The sequence below is a fragment of the Pan paniscus genome, chromosome 10, assembly GCF_029289425.2.
Source record: "Pan paniscus chromosome 10, NHGRI_mPanPan1-v2.0_pri, whole genome shotgun sequence".
In the NCBI taxonomy this organism is placed as follows: domain Eukaryota; kingdom Metazoa; phylum Chordata; class Mammalia; order Primates; family Hominidae; genus Pan; species Pan paniscus.
In genome coordinates this window covers 88,502,331-88,525,013 of record NC_073259.2, presented here as the reverse complement: position 1 = coordinate 88,525,013, position 22,683 = coordinate 88,502,331, and the positions used below count along the sequence as shown (strand labels likewise).

Sequence of the window (22,683 nt, the reverse complement as noted above, 5' to 3'; positions counted from 1 at the left end):
ATGTTCCTACAAAGGACATGAACTCATCATTTTTTATGGCTGCATAGTATTCCATGGTGTATATGTGCCACATTTTCTTAATCCAGTCTATCATTGTTGGACATTTGGGTTGGTTCCAAGTCTTTGCTATTGTGAATAGTGCCACAATAAACATACGTGTGCATGTGTCTTTATAGCAGCATGATTTATAGTCCTTTGGGTATATACCCAGTAATGGGATGGCTGGGTCAAATGGTATTTCTAGTTCTAGATCCCCGAGGAATCGCCACACTGACTTCCACAATGGTTGAACTAGTTTACAGTCCCACCAACAGTGTAAAAGTGTTCCTATTTCTCCACATCCTCTCCAGCACCTGTTCTTTCCTGACTTTTTAATGACTGCCATTCTAACTGGCGTGAGATGGTATCTCATTGTGGTTTTGATTTGCATTTCTCTGATGGCCAGTGATGATGAGCATTTTTTCATGTGTCTTTTGGCTGCATAAATGTCTTCTTTTGAGAAGGGTCTGTTCATGTCCTTTGCCCACTTTTTGATGGGGTTGTTTGTTTTTCTCTTGTAAATTTGTTTGAGTTCATTGCAGATTCTGGATATTAGCCCTTTGTCAGATGAGTAGGTTGTGAAAATGTTCTCCCATTTTGTAGGTTGCCTGTTCACTCTGATGGTAGTTTCTTTTGCTGTACAGAAGCTCTTTAGTTTAATTAGATCCCATTTGTCAATTTTGGCTTTTGTTGCCATTGCTTTTGGTGTTTTAGACATGAAGTCCTTGCCCATGCCTATGTCCTGAATGGTATTGCCTAGGTTTTCTTCTAGGGTTTTTATGGTTTTAGGTCTAACGTTTAAGTCTTTAATCCATCTTGAATTAATTTTTGTATAAGGTGTAAGGAAGGGATCCAGTTTCAGCTTTCTACATATGGCTAGTCAGTTTCCCAGCACCATTTATTAAATAGGGAATCATTTCCCCATTGCTTGTTTTTCTCAGGTTTGTCAAAGATCAGATAGTTGTAGATATGCGGCGTTTTTTCTGAGGGCTCTGTTCTGTTCCATTGATCTATATCTCTGTTTTGGTACCAGTACCATGCTGTTTTTGTTACTGTAGCCTTGTAGTATAGTTTAAAGTCAGGTAGTGTGATCCTCCAGCTTTGTTCTTTTGGCTTAGGATTGACTTGGCAATGCGGGCTCTTTTTTGGTTCCATATGAACTTTAAAGTAGTTTTTTCCAATTCTGTGAAGAAAGGCATTGGTAGCTTGATGGGGATGCCATTGAATCTGTAAATTACCTTGGGCAGTATGGCCATTTTCACGATATTGATTCTTCATACCCATGAGCATGGAATGTTCTTCCATTTGTTTGTATCCTCTTTTATTTCATTGAGCAGTGGTTTGTAGTTCTCCTTGAAGAGGTCCTTCACATCCCTTGTAAGTTGGATTCCTAGGTATTTTATTCTCTTTGAAGCAATTGTGAATGGGAGTTCACTCATGATTTGGTTCTCTGTTTGTCTGTTGTTGGTGTATAAGAATGCTTGTGATTTGTGTACATTGGTTTTGTATCCTGAGACTTTGCTGAAGTTGCTTATCAGCTTAAGGAGATTTTGGGCTGAGACAATGGGGTATTCTAGATATACAATCATGTCATCTGCAAACAGGGACAATTTGACTTCCTGTTTTCCTAACTGAATGCCCTTTATTTCCTTCTCCTGCCTAATTGCCCTGGACAGAACTTCCAACACTATGTTGAATAGGAGTGGTGAGAGGGGGCATCCCTGTCTTGTGCCAGTTTTCAAAGGGAATGCTTCCAGTTTTTGCCCATTCAGTATGATATTGGCTGTGGGTTTGTCATAGATAGCTCTTATTATTTTGAAATACATCCCATCAATACCTAATTTATTGAGAGTTTTTAGCATGAAGGGTTGTTGAATTTTGTCAAAGGCCTTTTCTGCATCTATTCTGATAATCACGTGGTTTTTGTCTTTGGCTCTGTTTATATGCTGGATTATGTTTATTGATTTTCATATATTGAACCAGCCTTGCATCCCAGGGATGAAGCCCACTTGATCATGGTGGATAAGCTTTTTGATGTGCTGCTGGATTCGTTTTACCAGTAATTTATTGAGGATTTTTGCATCAATGTTCATCAAGGATATTGGTCTAAAATTCTCTTTTTTGGTTGTGTCTCTGCCTGACTTTGGTATCAGAATGATGCTGGCCTCATAAAATGAGTTAGGGAGGATTCCCTCTTTTTCTATTGATTGGAATAGTTTCAGAAGGAATGGTACCAGTTCCTCCTTGTACCTCTGATAGAATTCGGCTGTGAATCCATCTGGTCCTGGACTCTTTTTGGTTGGTAAGCTATTGATTATTGCCACAATTTCAGAGCCTGTTATTGGTCTATTCAGAGATTCAACTTCTTCCTGGTTTAGTCTTGGGAGAGTGTATGTGTCAAGGAATTTATCCATTCCTTCTAGATTTTCTAGTTTATTTGCATAGAGGTGTTTGTAGTATTCTCTGATGGTAGTTTGCATTTCTGTGGGATCGGTGGTGATATCCCCTTCATCATTTTGTGTTGCATCTATTTGATTCTTCTCTCTTTTTTTCTTTATTAGTCTTGCTAGTGGTCTATGTATTTTGTTGATCCTTTCAAAAAACCAGCTCCTGGATTAATTAATTTTTTGAAGGGTTTTTTGTGTTTCTATATCCATCAGTTCTGCTCTGATTTTAGTTATTTCTTGCCTTCTGCTAGCTTTTGAATGTGTTTGCTCTTGCTTTTCTAGTTCTTTTAATTGTGATGTTAGGGTGTCAATTTTGGATCTTTCCTGCTTTCTCTTGTGGGCATTTAGTGCTATAAATTTCCCTCTACACACTGCTTTGAATGCGTCCCAGAGATTCTGGTATGTTGTGTCTTTGTTCTCGTTGGTTTCAAAGAACATCTTTATTTCTGCCTTCATTTCATTATGTACCCAGTAGTCATTCAGGAGCAGGTTGTTCAGTTTCCATGTAGTTGAGCAGTTTTGAGTGAGATTCTTAATCCTGAGTTCTAGTTTGATTGCACTGTGGTCTGAGAGATAGTTTGTTATAATTTCTGTTCTTTTACATTTGCTGAGGAGAGCTTTACTTCCAAGTATGTGGTCAATTTTGGAATAGGTGTGGTGTGGTGCTGAAAAAAATGTATATTGTGCTGATTTGGGGTGGAGACTTCTGTAGATGTCTATTAGGTCCACTTGGTGCAGAGCTGAGTTCAATTCCTGGGTATCCTTGTTGACTTTCTGTCTTGTTGATCTGTCTAATGTTGACAGTGGGGTGTTAAAGTCTCCCATTATTAATGTGTGGGAGTCTAAGTCTCTTTGTAGGTCACTCAGGACTTGCTTTATGAATCTGGGTGCTCCTGTATTGGGTGCATATATATTTAGGTTAGCTCTTCTTGTGGAATTGATCCCTTTACCATTATGTAATGGCCTTCTTTGTCTCTTTTGATCTTTATTGGTTTAAAGTCTGTTTTATCAGAGACTAGGATTGCAACCCCTGCCTTTTTTTGTTTTCCATTTGCTTGGTAGATCTTCCTCCATCCTTTTATTTTGAGCCTATGTGTGTCTCTGCACGTGAGATGGGTTTCCTGAATACAGCACACTGATGGGTCTTGACTCTTTATCCAATTTGCCAGTCTGTGTCTTTTAATTGGAGCATTTAGTCCATTTACATTTAAAGTTAATATTGTTATGTGTGAATTTGACCCTGTCATTATGATGTTAGCTGGTTATTTTGCTCATTAGTTGATGCAGTTTCTTCCTAGTCTCGATGGTCTTTACATTTTGGCATGATTTTGCAGCAGCTGGTACCGGTTGTTCCTTTCCATGTTTAGTGCTTCCTTCAGGAGCTCTTTTAGGGCAGGCCTGGTGGTGACAAAATCTCTCAGCATTTGCTTGTCTGTAAAGTATTTTATTTCTCCTTCACTTATGAAGCTTAGTTTGGCTGGATATGAAATTCTGGGTTGAAAATTCTTTTCTTTAAGAATGTTGAATATTGGCCCCCACTCTCTTCTGGCTTGTAGGGTTTCTGCCGAGAAATCCGCTGTTAGTCTGATGGGCTTCCCTTTGAGGGTAACCCGACCTTTCTCTCCGGCTGCCCTTAACATTTTTTCCTTCATTTCAACTTTGGTGAATCTGACAATTATGTGTCTTGGAGTTGCTCTTCTCGAGGAGTATCTTTGTGGTTTTCTCTGTATTTCCTGAATCTGAACGTTGGCCTGCCTTGCTAGATTGGGGAAGTTCTCCTGGATAATATCCTGCAGAGTGTTTTCCAACTTAGTTCCATTCTCCCCGTCACTTTCAGGTACACCAGTCAGACGTAGATTTGGTCTTTTCACATAGTCCCATATTTCTTGGAGGCTTTGCTCATTTCTTTTTATTCGTTTTTCTCTAAACTTCCCTTCTCACTTCATTTCATTCACTTCATCTTCCATCGCTGATACCCTTTCTTCCAGTTGATCGCATCGGCTCCTGAGGCTTCTGCATTCTTCACGTAGTTCTCGAGCCTTGGTTTTCAGCTCCATCAGCTCCTTTAAGCACTTCTCTGTATTGGTTATTCTAGTTATACATTCTTCTAAATTTTTTTCAAAGTTTTCAACTTCTTTGCTTTTGGTTTGAATGTCCTCCCGTAGCTCAGAGTAATTTGATCGTCTGAAGCTTCTCTCAGCTCGTCAAAGTCGTTCTCCGTCCAACTTTGTTCCATTGCTGGTGAGGAATTGCATTCCTTTGGAGGAGGAGAGGCGCTCTGCTTTTTAGAGTTTCCAGTTTTTCTGTTCTGTTTTTTCCCCATCTTTGTGGTTTTATCTACTTTTGGTCTTTGATGATGGTGATGTACAGATGGGTTTTTGGTGTGGATGTCCTTTCTGTTTGTTAGTTTTCCTTCTAATAGACAGGACCCTCAGCTGCAGGTCTGTTGGAGTACCCGGCCATGTGAGGTGTCAGTGTGCCCCTGCTGGGGGATGCCTCCCAGTTAGGCTGCTCAGGGGTCAGGCGTCAGGGACCCACTTGAGGAGGCAGTCTGCCCGTTCTCAGATCTCCAGCTGCGTGCTGGGAGAACCACTGCTCTCTTCAAAGCTGTCAGACAGGGACATTTAAGTCTGCAGAGGTTACTGCTGTCTTTTTGTTTGTCTGTGCCCTGCCCCCAGAGGTGGAGCCTACAGAGGCAGGCAGGCCTCCTTGAGCTGTTGTGGGCTCCACCCAGTTGGAGCTTCCAGACTGCTTTGTTTACCTAAGCAAGCCTGGGCAATGGCGGGCGCCCCTCACCCAGCTTCGCTGCCGCCTTGCAGTTTGATCTCAGACTGCTGTGCTAGCAATCAGCGAGACTCCGTGGGCGTAGGACCCTCCGTGTCAGGTGTGGGATATAATCTCGTGGTGCGCCGTTTTTTAAGCCCGTCAGAAAAGCGCAGTATTCGGGTCGGAGTGACCCGATTTTCCAGGTGCCGTCCGTCACCCCTTTCTTTGACAAGGGGAAAGGGAACTCCCTGACCCCTTGCGCTTCCCGAGTGAGGCAATGCCTCGCCCTGCTTCGGCTCGCACACGGTGCGCACACCCACTGACCTGCACCCACTGTCTGGCACTCCCTAGTGAGATGAACCCAGTACCTCAGATGGAAATGCAGAAATCACCCGTCTTCTGCGTCGTTCACGCTGGGAGCTGTAGACGGGAGCTGTTCCTATTTGGCCATCTTGCCTAAATTTCTAAACATTGTTCTCGAAATGTAAGTAAGGAGCAGAATAACAGAATAATTTTCCAAAATAAATTCATAACATTTGTTTGAAACAAATTAATTAATAAAAGTAATTTTCTTGAGAATCTGCCTATTTGGAGATAATTAATGCCAGTTGAAATCTTGATGGTTTCATAAAAATTATAACAACAGATTGAAAATTAATATCCAGAAGACTCTGAATGCAATTAAATATAGTTGGTAAGTTAAATTAGACTGCGTTTTAATTTACTACATGAAATTGTTTGAAGAGTTGATTGATTTTTTTCTGATATTTTAAAAATAATCATGTTATTTTCAAATTTCAGGTGCCCTCACTCATTGCAATAGTAAATAAAAATAGGAACAAACTAACAATTGGTTTAAAATAAAGTACCAAGAACTTAAAGCAAGTTCTATTTGTAAAGTCACTAAGAGTGACATCTAGGGAACTTCCCAGTTTCACAGGAGTAACGGGCAAAAAACAAATATCCCCTGGGCTTTTGATCATTTTTATTTACAGTTCAACTTGTGATTATGAATAGCTCATGCATCCCTCCAACCTCTACTTTCCTTATCTATAAAATGGGTGTCATTATAGCTTTCCTATTACTATACAGGTTACTATAAGGAACAAAGAGTTCAAGAAAATTTCTCAAATTTCTAAAACTTTTAAGAAAGAGAAAATGGCATAAAATTATGATCCCTTATTATCAGATTGTTGTTACACTTTCAGTTAATTTCCCTAAACTATCTGGCAGTGGTACAGGTTTAGCAAATTCTAGTTAGAAGACAGGCATATAGTCTTAAAAGGGAACAAAGGAAAAATGACCCCGTTTCTTTTTAAGACAACAGAAAGGAATTGAAAAATAATTTTATAACTCCCATATATGTTATTTATAATGAGCAAATATAATTATGCTTAAGTTGGCTTTATAGTAACTATGACTATATAAAGTTTTCATCCAATAGATTGAGTTTTTTCCTTTGTCTTCATGAAGTAACCGGTAAAGACTCCCTAGATATTGTGAAAATCGTTGGGCCATTCATTCATCATTCAACACACTGAGCATTGATCATATGATCACTGTTCTAGGCACTTGAGGACAGAGGAAGGAATAAGACAGATAAAGCCCTTTGCACAGGTCACCTCTAGTATGAGTTTTATTTCACTAAAATATATTGTACCTAGAGCTCTTGTTTGCATCATCATATTTACCAATATGCAATTTACCAATATGCATTTTTCAAGGGTGGAGAAACTTTCCAATTAATTGTGTGGTGTAAAATAACATGGCTATTTAAATAGCAAATCTCCTATTCCATCTCTTTTTAAAATTTTATTTTGCAGTTTTTATGCAGACAAAACAATAGCCAGTATTGCATAACTTAAGTCAGAGGAGATCTGGCACTTTTTCCATTTATTTTGAACTGATGTAGAATCTCAACTGAAAAAAAAAAAACAGCTAATGACTACATTGATCATATTAATCAGGCAACTAAACCCTGCCTATTGAAAAATAAGTGAAATGATCAGTTCAAGTCAATGTAACACACTAATGTGTTATATATCAAATATTATGCAGGACAGCAGAAAACTATATATATTTTACTGTCTCTTATTTTGCTAGTGAAACCAAGAGTAGTAGCAGACACTATTTTTTATCTTTTAATTAGAATATATATTTCTATATATTCTATATATTCAATACTTACTTTCTTAGTAAGTGTTGCCCCATGATACTTAATGCCAAAAATTACAATCCAAGTAAAGATTAAGTGGTTCTATATTACCTTAAAATGTACCTCAAACTTGCATAAAAATAATGACTATAAACTTATCTTTTTTTTTCCTATTTAAGCTTAGGGGATAAAGGAAATGGAGTCAACAGCATTGTATCTTGTCTTTAAAAAGATACTTGATCTGTTAGACCACAAATTCTTATGGGGAAACTAGAGAAGACTTTAATATTGATACAAAATTAACTAAAGAAAATCAAACACACAACTCAATTATTCATGGTTCAGCATCAGTTTTGAAGGTGATGTCCACAGGAAATACCTAAGAGTCATTCTCAAGTCGATACATTTACAAATTTTACAAATACATGAGAAATAAGTTAGACATTTGGCCAAAAAAACTCACATTTTCTTTACCCCAATGCCATTTTCTCCAACTTCAAAATTAATGCTGCTCGATGATGAATTTTCTAGATAATGGCAAAATAATTTTAATTTTGAAGTTGTTATATACATGGACTACCTAAGAATTATTCTCGAGTTAATATATTTATAAATTTTACTAATGCATTAGAAACACAATAGCATATGATTTATTAAAATATATTCCAAATGATTTGAAGTGTTCAAATGAAAAACTATGAGAAGAAATGAAATAGAGACAAACAGCATTATGGTAAAAGAAAATACATTAAGATCATTTTTGCCATTATCTAGCAAATTAAAGTTTCTTTAGAAGTATATTTTGAAAAACAAGTAGTAAAAATTAAAGCCATTGCAAATCCTGAAAACACAAAGTTGGCAGGCTCTCAGTTATTTTCTTGCAAAGATTTTACTACTATTTGCAGAAAGTAACAAGTTTAAATCACTGAGGACAAACGTCTTCACTGCCATAGTCTGTTTAAGAGGGAGTAAACAAGAATCTCAGAAATTTGTCTGCTTTTAAGAAATGGTCATGCTAAACTACCCTGACAGAAAAGTTGTTAGACAATATTGAAGCATCACAGTCTGCTTATTTTTTTTTACCCCTCACACAAATTAGAAGAATGCTGTTGCCTATGTTATATTCATCAGCATTATCTGATTTTGGAATAGGCAACTCTATGACATTTTATAGCTTTGGAGATTATTATCTTTTTTTTCCAAAATCATTTATTTTCATGCCTATGCAGAAATCTACTCATCAAAATATTAAGAGACATATAGGGGGCTTAGGAAATACATAAGAGAACTGCTAAAATAATAGGATGCTGATTTTCTTTCAAAGTAGACTATGGACCGTAACATCCCCAGGGGTAATGAAATCAACTCCACTGTAATGTAATAGCACATAACATTCTCTATAAGAGGTCAATGCAACATTTTTCTATGAGTATCTGGAGATTTATAAGAGCACCAGTTGTTTTAAAAGGTAATTTAAAAGAAGCAAACTAGTCCTAATTATTTTTTAAATAGATGATAGACTGGTTTTAAATATGGAGAAGAAATTAAATTAAGTAACTTTAATTAGAATACTAAAAACCCTGTTGTATTAATGAAAAGGATAATATAAAATTAAGAAATCATTTTTAAATTGAAAGATAGTTCTAATGAGTTATCACATTGTTCTCATATAGTTTAAAGATCCATTTATTTCAAAGTTTTAAATACTGAAACCAGGATTAATTAGTGGTGTCAGAAGTAGAAAGCTACATTTACTGCATTTGCCAGAGTATTCCATTGAGGCAGCTCCTGTGGCTGAACTGTCCCAAGTGAACTCCATGGATGAAGGCTGACATGAGGATATAAGAACCATGCCAACCCTGCCTTTGGTGGAACCCACCAGTTGCCAGGAGGCCCCTCTAAGACCCACCAGGGTGTGATCTATAGGAGGAGTGAGTCAGGAAGATAACAGAATGAAACACAGGACAAATTGCTTTTTATACAGGGCAAATGGAGTCATCTACTTAAAATGATTTGGTGTGAAAAATAGGCCTTGTGAAATATACTGAACTATGACCTGAAGATTCTACTTCTTTTGTGGATAAAAAATGTAGAAATTAAGGCAAGTAAATTTTAAAATAATCCAAGACAAATAACATGACATTGTACACAGCATATGCATTATCTATTTCCCTATTTTTGTCACATGCTGTAGTCCAAGAATGATGACAATAAAAATATGTTTATTGAGTTGTGGATTCTATTTGGAAGCACCAAAATCAGCTGGTCTTGAAAGAAGACAATAGTTCAGGATGTATTTAATTGTATAACAAGAATAGAAATCAATGGGTACATTGAGTTGGTTGAGAAAACTCTATTAAGACCAAAATCAAGGGCTCTGCTTTATTTGCTAGTGTCCATAAATCTGTCTAGTTTCCTAGGACATGCTTAAGAGCAGTTTTTAGGTGGAGATGGAGGAAAACTTAAGATTTAAGGAAGAAGCTACACAATGCTAAGATTTTTCTGATAGAAACACAAAGGTAAAATTTTAATACAAAAAAAGAACATTTTCCTTATGAATATGTACAACTTTCTTATATGTATTCTAAAACTATATATATGTCAGAATTTCCATCTGAAATAGATAAAATGTAACTTTTACGTTCTTTCAAAAAAATATCAATGGTTGTTTCTTTAAAGGGGAGAAGTACAAAATTTCCTAATAGTTACTGCCCTCTAATGGTCAAATGCTTGAATGAGGAATGTATGACCCGTGTGTGTGTGTGTGTGTGTGTGTGTGTGTGTGTGTGTGTGTACATGTCTACATTTCATTTATAAGTTACTGTATGTTAGCTTCCACACAAACAAAGTCTGGAAACTTTTCCAAGTGTTAATGTGTTATAAGAATTTACTGTTATTTTTGTCCATAATTACAATCCCTAAATAGAAATAAGACATTTAGCAAGTTCAGTGTGGGCCTGAAAGATATGTTGTGAAATAGTATGGAAACATTCTTTTTAAAGTATAGTTCACCTAAAACAATGATGTTTATTGAATACTTATAAGGAAGTTTCTTGAGGAAAAATAATCTTTTCATAACTTCAGTAAATGCTGGTAAATCTATATCATACATCCACTCAGAATCTTCACTTGCTTAGAATCCCGTTTTGATTATAAACATATTTTGTTGAAAGAATTGGGAGTATAGGAATTCTTCTAAATACTAGTTCTGTGAGAAAAAATAGATTCCACATTTAAAAATGTAGTTAAACCATACTAAATGTGTTTGTTTACCTTATGACTTCTTGAGGTTTTGCTAAATTTTATTGTGAATCTCTAACAGGCCAATACTACATATGATATTTCCTAATCTTACCTGATCTTGGGTCCCTTTTATTATGAAGCATGCTATGAGTTTAACATTCTGGAGAACACATGTTCAGAATGAATTAGGTAGTAATTTAATAAGGAAATAACATGATTTAAGTAAATATAAAACAAATTGCTTCTAATATCATGTTTTACCAATTCATGAAGTTCATAAGCATACCAAAAATATCTCACTCATTCCCTATGTTCTTACCATCTGGTGGAGTGAATACTGAAATATTTGACTTGGGCCCAGTCCCTGCACTGGTTTCAGCCGCAATATAGACATCATACATTGTAAATGGTGTTAGGTTAGTGAATGCAAACTTGAGTTCTTTTGTGCTGTTATCCAAAATGCGACCTGCAAAAAGTGGAAGATAGCTATGGATTATTTTTTATCAAGCGTGCAATCATGTTCACATTTAAGTACAGAGCCAAAGACAACAATTCAAGTGTTAACCTATGCACTAAAATTTGTTATTATAATATCAAAACTGCATATATTTTAAACATGTGGCTTAGTAGTGCACTGATATCAATTTAATGAAAATAAATGAAAGAACATGAAAATGTTCCAGTGCTTAAAATTACTTTTATTAAATCATAAAGCCCTTTTGAATTACCAGATTATTTTTGACATATTGAAAAGGGAAGCATCAAATTTTATCAGTTCAAAAAGTGACCAGATTTTATACTCAAAGTTATTCAATTAAAATGCTAAATAATTTCATTATCTTCTATAAGAGGATATATTTAGAAAATATTTCTAGTTTAGCTTCTGAACAAAATTCCTTAGTCTGTCAGCACAATACTTTAAATCTTCGACTTTGCTTTAAATGTTTCCTTTACCTTCTTGCTCTAACTACAAACTGGCTCTTTCCTGAGAACACTGTTTTTGTTCCCCTGCAGCCACCCCAAATGGTGGCAGTCTGTTTTTGCCCCACAGCTCTCAAGTAACCAGGCCTTTAGGTGTGGTAGGTGTTGTCCTTGCTCCTCATTGCTCCACCTCTCTCCCTCCTTATAAAAGCCCACAGCTTTAAATACTATATCACCAGTGAAATCCACTAGCCCTCACAGTTGTCGTAATCTACTAACCTGAGGGTCATTTACTCTCATTTACTTTCATGGTCTAGCTTTGGTTCAAGGCTACCATCTTAATTTGTGCTGATTTTAATATCCTGAGACTTAATCCTTAAATTACTTAGATATTTCCTTAAATAATCTAGTTTTCCAGAATTTCAGCCACTCCCTCAAGATCATAACTTGGACATTACTATCACCAATTACTCCGTATCATTAAGAATCTCAATTTCATGCAACTTTTTTCTAACCACTTTTGCTTACTTCCTTTACATTTCCTCTATAATTCTGAACTGATAATTCTTTAAATCCACTGAAATCAACAATCCATTGATTTAATCACCTATTTTATTTTTGTTTTATTTTATTTGGCCCCTCACCACTTGATTTCCACTCTTTGCCCATCTTCAGTGTCAGTTTCAATTATAATCACTGCCTTACACAGGCCTCCAATTCCCTTGCCCTTCTGTTGTTGAAGGCAGCTCATTTACAGCACAAAGCCATTAATTGATGTCACTTTATTCATAGCCAAACCTTGAATGAGCCCTACATGGTGCCTGGAATCTTACTCAACTTACATAGTCAACGGTCCAATCACTCTACTCTTCTAGATGATTATTTTACACTTACTCTTCTCTGCTCAGACCTCTAATACCTTCTGCCCTATCTTCACTCCCAACTAATAGTCTTGCTTCCCACTACACTGAAAAAGGTAAACCAGTTAGAAAATATTTGCCACAGGCTCCCACCAACACAACTATATATTTACCAGCATCTACACCCATATACTCTGCCTTACAACCTATAAGAACAACTTACGGACAAATTATCTGTTAGTATGGACAAATTATCTGTATTCTTATCTCAAACCAATGGCTACATTTGAGCAAAAGATCTCACCTTCTGCCCACACAGACAGACACCTTTCCAGTAATTCTTGTTTTTCTTATGTCATTAACATTTTCCTTATTTTCCTCATTTCCATCAGCAAACAAACATGCTTTATATGTTCTTACTGAAGAGACCTGTTGACTTCACTTATCCCTACCCTTACTCCCTATTCACTGCTTTGCTTTGCAGCTAAACTCAAAAGAATTTCTACACCCATTGTTCCAATGATCTTCTCCCATTCACTCTTAAACTAATTCAATCATGTATTTACCCTACATGTTCCACCATACTGAAAGCATGTGATCACTCCCATGTTGCTAAATGCAATTATTGCTACATGCCTCTCACTTGATTTATCAGCCAGCCTTACAAATGAAAGAGTACTTCAGCCAAGTATTGAACAATAATGTCAGACAGAAAAGATGTAGCTGTGTATCCATGTCTGTTTCTGTGTATCGGATGGGTGAGTGGAGGGAATTATCTTTTTTTAGGAAGTAAAAGTATTTCAGAATTTTAGGAGCATAAGTTACTTAGGGATGAAAGATAAAGGTTACTCATGATGGTGATGAGTGACTCATACCACCGAAATTGCAAAATAAAATGAGTTGGAACTCTGTATCTTTTTTGATGCCCCCAAATAAATGAAAATATGTGGCTTTATTATTTATCTCATCATTGTTAGAATTAAACTTCTTTCATAGAATCATAGGATCTCAATCAGGAGAGAATTTTAGACTTTACATAATTCACTTCTAATGATATAATACTTGATCCTAATGATATAATACTTGATCCTCTCAAAGTATCTCTGGCAAGTGGATGTCCAGGTCCTGCTTGCTTACAAAGATGGAGAACTTGCCACTTTATAAAGCTGCCCAAAAATTTTAATAGGTTTTCTTTTTTAAAGCAGTTTTAGGTCCACAGCAAAATAGAGCAGAAGATACAGAGATTTTCCATGTTATTTTTAGAGAGCTCTTTCTAATGATTAAAAACTAGGCTCCTAGCAGTGAATAGAAATCTAATTTAATATAGTCAAAGTCCATTGTTCTTCATGAATGTAAGCCAAGGACTTCTTGTTCAAATATTTGAAGATGTATATCTCCACTAACACTTTTTTCTTGAGGAGTTATCTCTAGTTTTTCACATGCATCACATGAAATGTGGAACATGAATAGTTTTGTCATTCTTATACTCATTTATGGTTTTGAATTAAAAAATCAAAGGACCTCACCTTCCTTATGACTTTCCTATTGTTTGCTTCAATCTTAGGGTCTTTTAAAAAGAGTCTGATACTTTTAAACAGAGTTTGATATTGGTAACATATTTTATTATTCTCACTCCAAAAGGCAAACACAAAACCAATTAAGGCTTACCTGATGGTCCATATAATTCAACTCTATAACTAAATTTCCCTGTTACTATAGTTGGTGGGTCCCATAAAATTGAAAAGGACTTTCCTGTGATGTTGCCTGTTACACAGTTTTGTGGTGGTCCTTCAGGCACTAAAATAATTATAGAAAATAAATACATAACATATTTAAAATGAAAGCGCACCCTATTAAATACACATAATAAAACACAAAGGCAAAGAAGGAAAATAAAATATCGTGCTTAAAAGCAGAGTTTTTTTAACTTAAAAAAGAATAAATGGAATATAATTGAAAATTGTGAATAACACATGCTGGATCATCAGATAAACTTATTTTTAACAATTACTGATTTTATTTAATACTGTTTACTATTGCACTGCACAAGTTTCATTCTAATATTCATTGTAATACATTTATTGCCAATGTTACATTGTCTTGAAACATTTATACCTGCATATATATACTGCATTCAACAAAGTCTGGATCAACAAAGTCTGGTTATCTGGCTTGATAAACATTTTCTCTCTTATTAACACAGGTAGAAGTTTCAAGAAAAAGACCCTCAAAATTATGAACAATAATTTTTACTTTTTGTATCAATATTTGTATTTGTTCTAAGAACAAATTTATAATCTACATTTGGAGGATTCAAATGTAATATTGATAACATGAAAATAATAATGACATTTTAAATTACTCTGTTTTTCTTAGATGTTTATTCTTTTAATTGAAATAAAACAATTCCAAATATTTTTCAAAACAAAATTATTATCTAGCAAATTTCACCTTGTATGACCCTTATGAAATCATTTTTTTTTTAATTTTATTATTATTACACTTTAAGTTTTAGGGTACATGTGCACAACGTGCAGGTTAGTTACATATGTATACATGTGCCATGTTGGTTTGCTGCACCCATTAACTCGTCATTTAGCATTAGGTATAACTCCTAAAGCTATCCCTCCCCCTCCCCCCACCCCACAACAGTCCCCAGAGTATGATGTTCCCCTTCCTGTGTCCATGTGTTCTCATTGTTCAATTCCCACCTATGAGTGAGAATATGCAGTGTTTGGTTTTTTGTTCTTCTGATAGTTTACTGAGAATGATGATTTCCAATTTCATCCATGTCCCTACAAAGGACATGAACTCATCATTTTTTATGGCTGCATAGTATTCCATGGTGTATATGTGCCACATTTTCTTAATCCAGTCTATCATTGTTGGACATTTGGGTTGGTTCCAAGTCTTTGCTATTGTGAATAATGCCACAATAAACATATGTGTGCATGTGTCTTTATAGCAGCATGTTTTATAGTCCTTTGGGTATACACCCAGTAATGGGATGGCTGGGTCAAATGGTATTTCTAGTTCTAGATCCCTGAGGAATTGCCACACTGACTTCCACAATGGTTGAACTAGTTTACAGTCCCACCAACAGTGTAAAAATGTTCCTATTTCTCCACATCTTCTCCAGCACCTGTTGTTTCCTGACTTTTTAATGATTGCCATTCTAACTGGTGTGAGATGGTATCTCATTGTGGTTTTGATTTGCATTTCTCTGATGGCCAGTGATGGTGAGCATTTTTTCATGTGTTTTTTGGCTGCATAAATGTCTTCTTTTGAGAAGTGTCTGTTCATGTCCTTCGCCCACTTTTTGATGTGGTTGTTTGCTTTTTCTTGTAAATTTGTTTGAGTTCATTGTAGATTCTGGATATTAGCCCTTTGTCAGATGAGTAGGTTGTGAAAATGTTCTCCCATTTTGTAGGTTGCCTGTTCACTCTGATGGTAGTTTCTTTTGCTATGCAGAAGCTCTTTAGTTTAATTAGATCCCATTTGTCAATTTTGGCTTTTGTTGCCACTGCTTTTGGTGTTTTAGACATGAAGTCCTTGCCCATGACTATGTCCTGAATGGTATTGCCTAGGTTTTCTTCTAGGGTTTTTATGGTTTTAGGTCTAACTTTTAAGTCTTTAATCCATCTTGAATTGATTTTTGTATAAGGTGTAAGGAAGGGATCCAGTTTCAGCTTTCTACATATGGCTAGCCAGTTTTGCCAGCACCATTTATTAAATAGGGAATCCTTTCCACATTGCTTGTTTTTCTCAGGTTTGTCAAAGATCAGATAGTTGTAGATATGCGGCATTATTTCAGAGGACTCTGTTCTGTTCCACTGATCTATATCTCTGTTTTGGTACCAGTACCATGCTGTTTTAGTTACTGTAGCCTTGTAGTATAGTTTAAAGTCAGGTAGTGTGATGCCTCCAACTTTGTTCTTTTGGCTTAGGATTGACTTGGCAATGCGGGCTCTTTTTTGGTTCCATATGAACTTTAAAGTAGTTTTTTCCAATTCTGTGAACAAAGTCATTGGTAGCTTGATGGGGATGGCGTAGAATCTATAAATTACCTTGGGCAGTGTGGCCATTTTCATGATATTGATTCTTCCTACCCATGAGCATGTAATGTTCTTCCATTTGTTTGTATCCTCTTTTATTTCATTGAATAATGGTTTGTCGTTCTCCTTGAAGAGGTCCTTCACGTCCCTTGTAAGGTGGATTCCTAGGTATTTTATTCTCTTTGAAGCAATGGTGAATGGGAGTTCACTCATGATTTGGCTCTCTGTTTGTCTGTTATTGGTGTATAGGAATGCCTGTGATTTTTGTACATTGATTTTGTATCCTGAGACTTTGCTGAAATTGCTTATCAGCTTAAGGAGATTTTGGGCTGAGACAATGGGGTTTTCTAGATACACAATCATGTCGTCTGCAAACAGGGACAATTTGACTTCCTCTTTTCCTAATTGAATACCCTTTACTTCCTTCTCCTCCCTAATTGCCCTGGGCAGAACTTCCAACACTATGTTGAATAGGAGTGGTGAGAGAGGGCATCCCTGTCTTGTGCCAGTTTTCAAAGGGAATGCTTCCAGTTTTTGCCCATTCAGTATGATATTGGCTGTGGGTTTGTCATAGATAGCTCTTATTATTTTGAGATACGTACCATCAATTCCTAATTTATTGAGAGTTTTTAGCATAGAGGGTTGTTGAATTTTGTCAAAGGCCTTTTCTGCATCGATTGAGATAATCATGTGTTTTTTGTCTTTGGTTCTGTTTATATGCTGGATTACATTTATTGATTTGTGTATATTGAGCCAGCCTTGCATCCCAGGGATGAAGCCCACTTGATCATGGTAGATAAGCTTTTTGATGTGCTGCTGGATTCCGTTTGCCAGTATTTTATTGAGGATTTTTGCATCAATGTTCATCAAGGATATTGGTCTAAAATTCTCTTTTCTGGTTGTGTCTCTGCCCGGCTTTGGTATCAGGATGATGCTGGCCTCATAAAATGAGTTAGGGAGGATTCCCTCTTTTTCTATTGATTGGAATAGTTTCAGAAGGAATGGTACCAGTTCCTCCTTGTACCTCTGATAGAATTTGGCTGTGAATCCATCCGGTCCTGGACTCTTTTTGGTTGGCAAGCTATTGATTATTGCCACAATTTCAGAGCCTGTTAGTGGTCTATTCAGAGAGTCAACTTCTTCCTGGTTTAGTCTTGGGAGGGTGTATGTGTCGAGGAATTTATCCATTTCTTCTAGATTTTCTAGTTTATTTGCATAGAGGTGTTTGTAGTATTCTCTGATGGTAGTTTGTATTTCTGTGGGATCGGTGGTAATATCCCCTTCATCATTTTTTATTGCATCTATTTGATTCTTCTCTCTTTTCTTCTTTATTAGTCTTGCTAGCGGTCTATCAATTTTGTTGATCCTTTCAAAAAACCAGCTCCTGGATTCATTAATTTTTTGAAGGGTTTTTTTGTGTCTCTATGTCCTTCAGTTCTGCTCTGATTTTAGTTATTTCTTGCCTTCTGCTAGCTTTTGAATGTGTTTGCTCTTGCTTTTCTAGTTCTTTTAATTGTGATGTTAGGGTGTCAATTTTGGATCTTTTCTGCTTTCTCTTGTGGGCATTTAGTGCTATAAATTGCCCTCTACACACTGCTTTGAATGTGTCCCAGAGATTCTGGTATGTTGTGTCTTTGTTCTCATTGGTTTCAAAGAACATCTCTATTTCTGCCTTCATTTTGTTACGTACCCAGTAGTCATTCAGGAGCAGGTTGTTCAGTTTCCATGTAGTTGAGCGGTTTTGAGTGAGTTTCTTAATCCTGAGTTCTAGTTTGATTGCACTGTGATCTGAGAGACAGTTTGTTATAATTTCTGATCTTTTACATTTGCTGAGGAGAACTTTATTTCCAACTATGTGGTCAATTTTGGAATAGGTGTGGTGTGGTGCTGAAAAAATGTATATTCTGTTGATTTGGGGTGGAGAATTCTGTAGATGTCTATTAGGTCCGCTTGGTGCAGAGCTGAGTTCAATTCCTGGGTATCCTTGTTAACTTTCTGTCTCGTTGATCTGTCTAATGTTGACAGTGGGGTGTTAAAGTCTCCCATTATTATTGTGTGGGAGTCTAAGTCTCTTTCTAGGTCACTCAGGACTTGCTTTATGTATCTGGGTGCTCCTGTATTGGGTGCATATATATTTAGGATAGTTAGCTCTTCTTGTTGAATTGATCCGTTTACCATTATGTAATGGCCTTCTTTGTCTCTTTTGATCTTTGTTGGTTTAAAGTCTGTTTTATTAGAGACTAGGATTGCAACCCCTGCCTTTTTTGTTTTCCATTTGCTTGGTAGATCTTCCTCCATCCTTTTATTTTGAGCCTATGTGTGTCTCTGCATGTGAGTTGGGTTTCCTGAATACAGCACACTGATGGGTCTTCACTCTTTATCCAATTTGCCAGTCTGTGTCTTTTAATGGTAGCATGTAGTCCATTTACATTTAAAGTTAATATTGTTATGTGTGAATTTGATCCTGTCATTATGATGTTAGCTTGTTTATTTTGCTCGTTAGTTGATGCAGTTTCTTCCTAGCCTTGATGGTCTTTACAATTTGGCATGATTTTGCAGTGGCTGGTACCGGTTGTTCCTTTCCATGTTTAGTGCTTCCTTCTGGAGCTCTTTTAGGGCAGGCCTGATGGTGACAAAATCTCTCAGCATTTGCTTGTCTGTAAAGTATTTTATTTCTCCTTCACTTATGAAGCTTAGTTTGGCTGGATATGAAATTCTGGGTTGAAAATTCTTTTCTTTAAGAATGTTGAATATTGGCCCCCACTCTCTTCTGGCTTGTAGAGTTTCTGCCGAGAGATCCGCTGTTAGTCTGATGGGCTTCCCTTTGTGGGTAACCCGACCTTTCTCTCTGGCTGCCCTTAACATTTTTTCCTTCATTTCAACTTTGGTGAATCTGACAATTATGTGTCTTAGAGTTGCTCTTCTCGAGGAGTATCTTTGTGGCATTCTCTGTATTCCCTGAATGTGAATGTTGACCTGCCTTGCTAGATTGGGGAAGTTCTCCTGGATAATATCCTGCAGAATGTTTTCCAACTTGGTTTCATTCTCCCCATCACTTTCAGGTATACCAATCAGATGTAGATTTGGTCTTTTCACATAGTCCCGTATTTCTTGGAGGCTTTGTTCATTTCTTTTTATTCTTTTTTCTCTAAACTTCCCTTCTCGCTTCATTTCATTCATTTCATCTTCCATCACTGATACCCTTTCTTCCAGTTGATCGCATCGGCTCCCGAGGCTTCTGCATTCTTCACGTAGTTCTCGAGCCTTCGCTTTCAGCTCCATCAGCTCCTTTAAGCACTTCTCTGTATTGGTTATTCTAGTTATACATTCGTCTACATTTTTTTTCAAAGTTTTCAACTTCTTTGCCTTTGGTTTGAATTTCCTCCTGTAGCTCGGAGTAGTTTGATCGTCTGAAGCCTTCTTCTCTCAACTCGTGAAAGTCATTCTCTGTCCAGCTTTGTTCCATTGCTGGTGAGGAGCTGCATTCCTTTGGAGGAGGAGTGTTGCTCTGCTTTTTAGGGTTTCCAGTTTTTCTGCTGTTTTTTCCCCATCTTTGTGGTTTTATCTACTTTTGGTCTTTGATGATGGTGATGTACAGATGGATTTTTGGTGTGGATGTCCTTTCTGTTTGTTAGTTTTCCTCCTAACAGACAGGACCCTCAGCTGCAGGTCTGTTGGAGTTTGCTAGAGGTCTACTCCAGACCCTGTTAGCCTGGGTACTAGCAGCGGTGGCTGCAGAACAGTGGATTTTCATGAACCGCGAATGCTGCTGTCTGATCATTCCTCTGGAAGTTTTGTCTCAGAGGTGTACCCAGCCTTGTGAGGTGTCAGTCTGCCTCTACTTGGGGGGTGCCTCCCAGTTAGGCTGCTCGGTGGTCAGGGGTCAGGGACCCACTTGAGGAGGCAGTCTGCCCGTTCTCAGATCTCCAGCTGCGTGCTGGGAGAACCACTGCTCTCTTCAAAGCTGTCAGACAGGGACATTTAAGTCTGCAGAGGTTACTGCTGTCTTTTTGTTTGTCTGTGCCCTGCGCCCAGAGGTGGAACCTACAGAGGCAGGCAGGCCTCCTTGAGCTTTGGTGGGCTCCACCCAGTTGGAGCTTCCAGGCTGCTTTGTTTACCTAAGCAAGCCTGGGCAATGGTGGGCGCCCCTCCCCCAGCTTCGCTGCTGCCTTGCAGTTTGATCTCAGACTGCTGTGCTAGCAATCAGGGAGACTCCATGGAGGTAGGACCCCCTGAGCCAGGTGCAGGATATAATCTCCTGGTGTGCCGTTTTTTTAAGCCCGTTGGAAAAGTGCAGTATTCGGGTGGGAGTGACTGGATTTTCCAGGTGCCGTCTGTCACCCCTTTCTTTGACTAGGAAAGGGAACTCCCTGACCCCTTGCGCTTCCCGAGTGAGGCAATGCCTCACCCTGCTTTGGCTCACGCACAGTGCGCTGCACCCACTGTCCTGCACCCACTGTCTGGCACTCCCTAGTGAGATGAACCCGGTACCTCAGATGGAAATGCAGAAATCATCCGTCTTCTGCGTCGCTCATGCTGGGAGCTGTAGACCGGAGCTGTTCCTATTCGGCCATCTTGGCTCCCCCCCGAAATCATTTTTTTATTGTATAAAAAGTAAGGATTATGTAAGAAGAAAATGGTATAATTCAAAGATGGTTATTTAAATCAAAAAAAAAACTTCAAACTTATGTGAAATGAAAAATAATAGAAGCCAACAGCTATTTTATCAGAAAAAACATGCTTTAGTGAAATTACCCTACCAATAATTTTCAATACCTCAGAAATTAGCAATTACAACCTAATGCCTGATACTATATTATGATATATCTGTCAGTTATATATATTATATATATAATAAATACCTTATGTAATGTGGGACTATATCAATATCCCTGAAATTTTATAAATATATGAAATACATAAATACATGTATTTACATGAATACTGATATAGTACCATAATTAAATATATGAATACCTTACCGAAAATATGTTCTCTTAAAATTTAGTAGTAATGATAATATCTAATTATTCTCATTTAATTTTAACACTGGCACCCTAAGGAAGGTACTATTACTGTCTCTATTTTTCAGATGAGGAAACTGCAGTGCAAATGGGATATAAGTAGGTATATATTTTAGCTACTGCTTGTATCTGATAACTAAATGTTGATCACATGCTCATTCTGCTAGTGCAGGTATTTCCGCTTTTGATGATGGCAATAACAGTGAGAGAAGGGTGTAAATGATTATAAATCATTTAGAATGGCAAAGATGATTACTAAAAATTGCTGACATTATAAAATGATAAAAGCTATATGAGGATCACGGTCAGTGGCTCAAGAATTGTTTCTTGCAAATCTTTCTCCTTTCAAATACTTATTTTGTGCTATAATATAAAAGAGTACAGAAATTCGAAGAAACCCTTGATGGGATGCCTATGGTATATTATTAGGGGAAAAAAGTTACTGTAAGGTGAAGAAGATTAAAAATAAATATCTACATAAATTAAACATTATTCTCTAATCATTTAAATCTTTTTATCTACAAAAAGTGAACCATACCTGATTCTGGTGTTCTGACAATCGTACTATCAATATAACCTGCTTCAGTTGTAACAGCTGAAACTTCAAAAAGATATGTTGTATAAGGTCTCAAGTGTGTCACTACAAAACTGATAGGCTCTTTCCACACAGAGCTGATCCCATTCTGTGTCAACGTTCTTGATGAATGTGTGGTACGCGATGGAGGTGTAACTCTACCAAGGGTTGGAGAAGGGCTGGCTGTACTCCATAAAAAAGATTCACTATTCTCCTAGTAAATAAAATAAGATCAATAGAGAAATAATGTTGTATCTCTTGGTGAACATGAGAATAAGAACTTGTAATTCATTTCTTTTTCTTTTATGCTATACATACACACACAACATGCAAAAGTTATAGACAAATTTGCTAGATTTTAATTGTACCCATTTATGTCTGCAGTTTTAGAAGAGAACATATTTATTGTATTCCTTATACCTTAACCTTTATGAATAGAATTTCAAGTGGCTTAAAATAAAGGTAAAACTACAGCACAATCATTTGTAAGAATTTTTAAGCTTCATGTTAACAGTGCAAGAGCCAAAGAGCTGAAATAATTTTACTCTTGTGTATGTTCAAATGCCACTTTCTTACTGTTAATGAACTTTTTTTTCCTC

General features: G+C 36.9%; 1 protein-coding gene across 1 annotated transcript in view; it reads right to left on the bottom strand.

The window, feature by feature from the left end:
• Positions 1-22,683, bottom strand: part of PTPRQ (protein tyrosine phosphatase receptor type Q) — a 242,407-nt gene that overhangs the window by 203,245 nt on the left and 16,479 nt on the right. The window contains exons 6-8 of the mRNA XM_003811662.4: positions 22,049-22,298; positions 14,100-14,228; positions 10,970-11,116 (exon numbers count right to left, since the gene is read on the bottom strand). Of these exons, the coding sequence (XP_003811710.3) occupies positions 10,970-11,116; positions 14,100-14,228; positions 22,049-22,298 (526 nt within the window). The remainder of the gene's footprint in view (positions 1-10,969; positions 11,117-14,099; positions 14,229-22,048; positions 22,299-22,683) is intronic.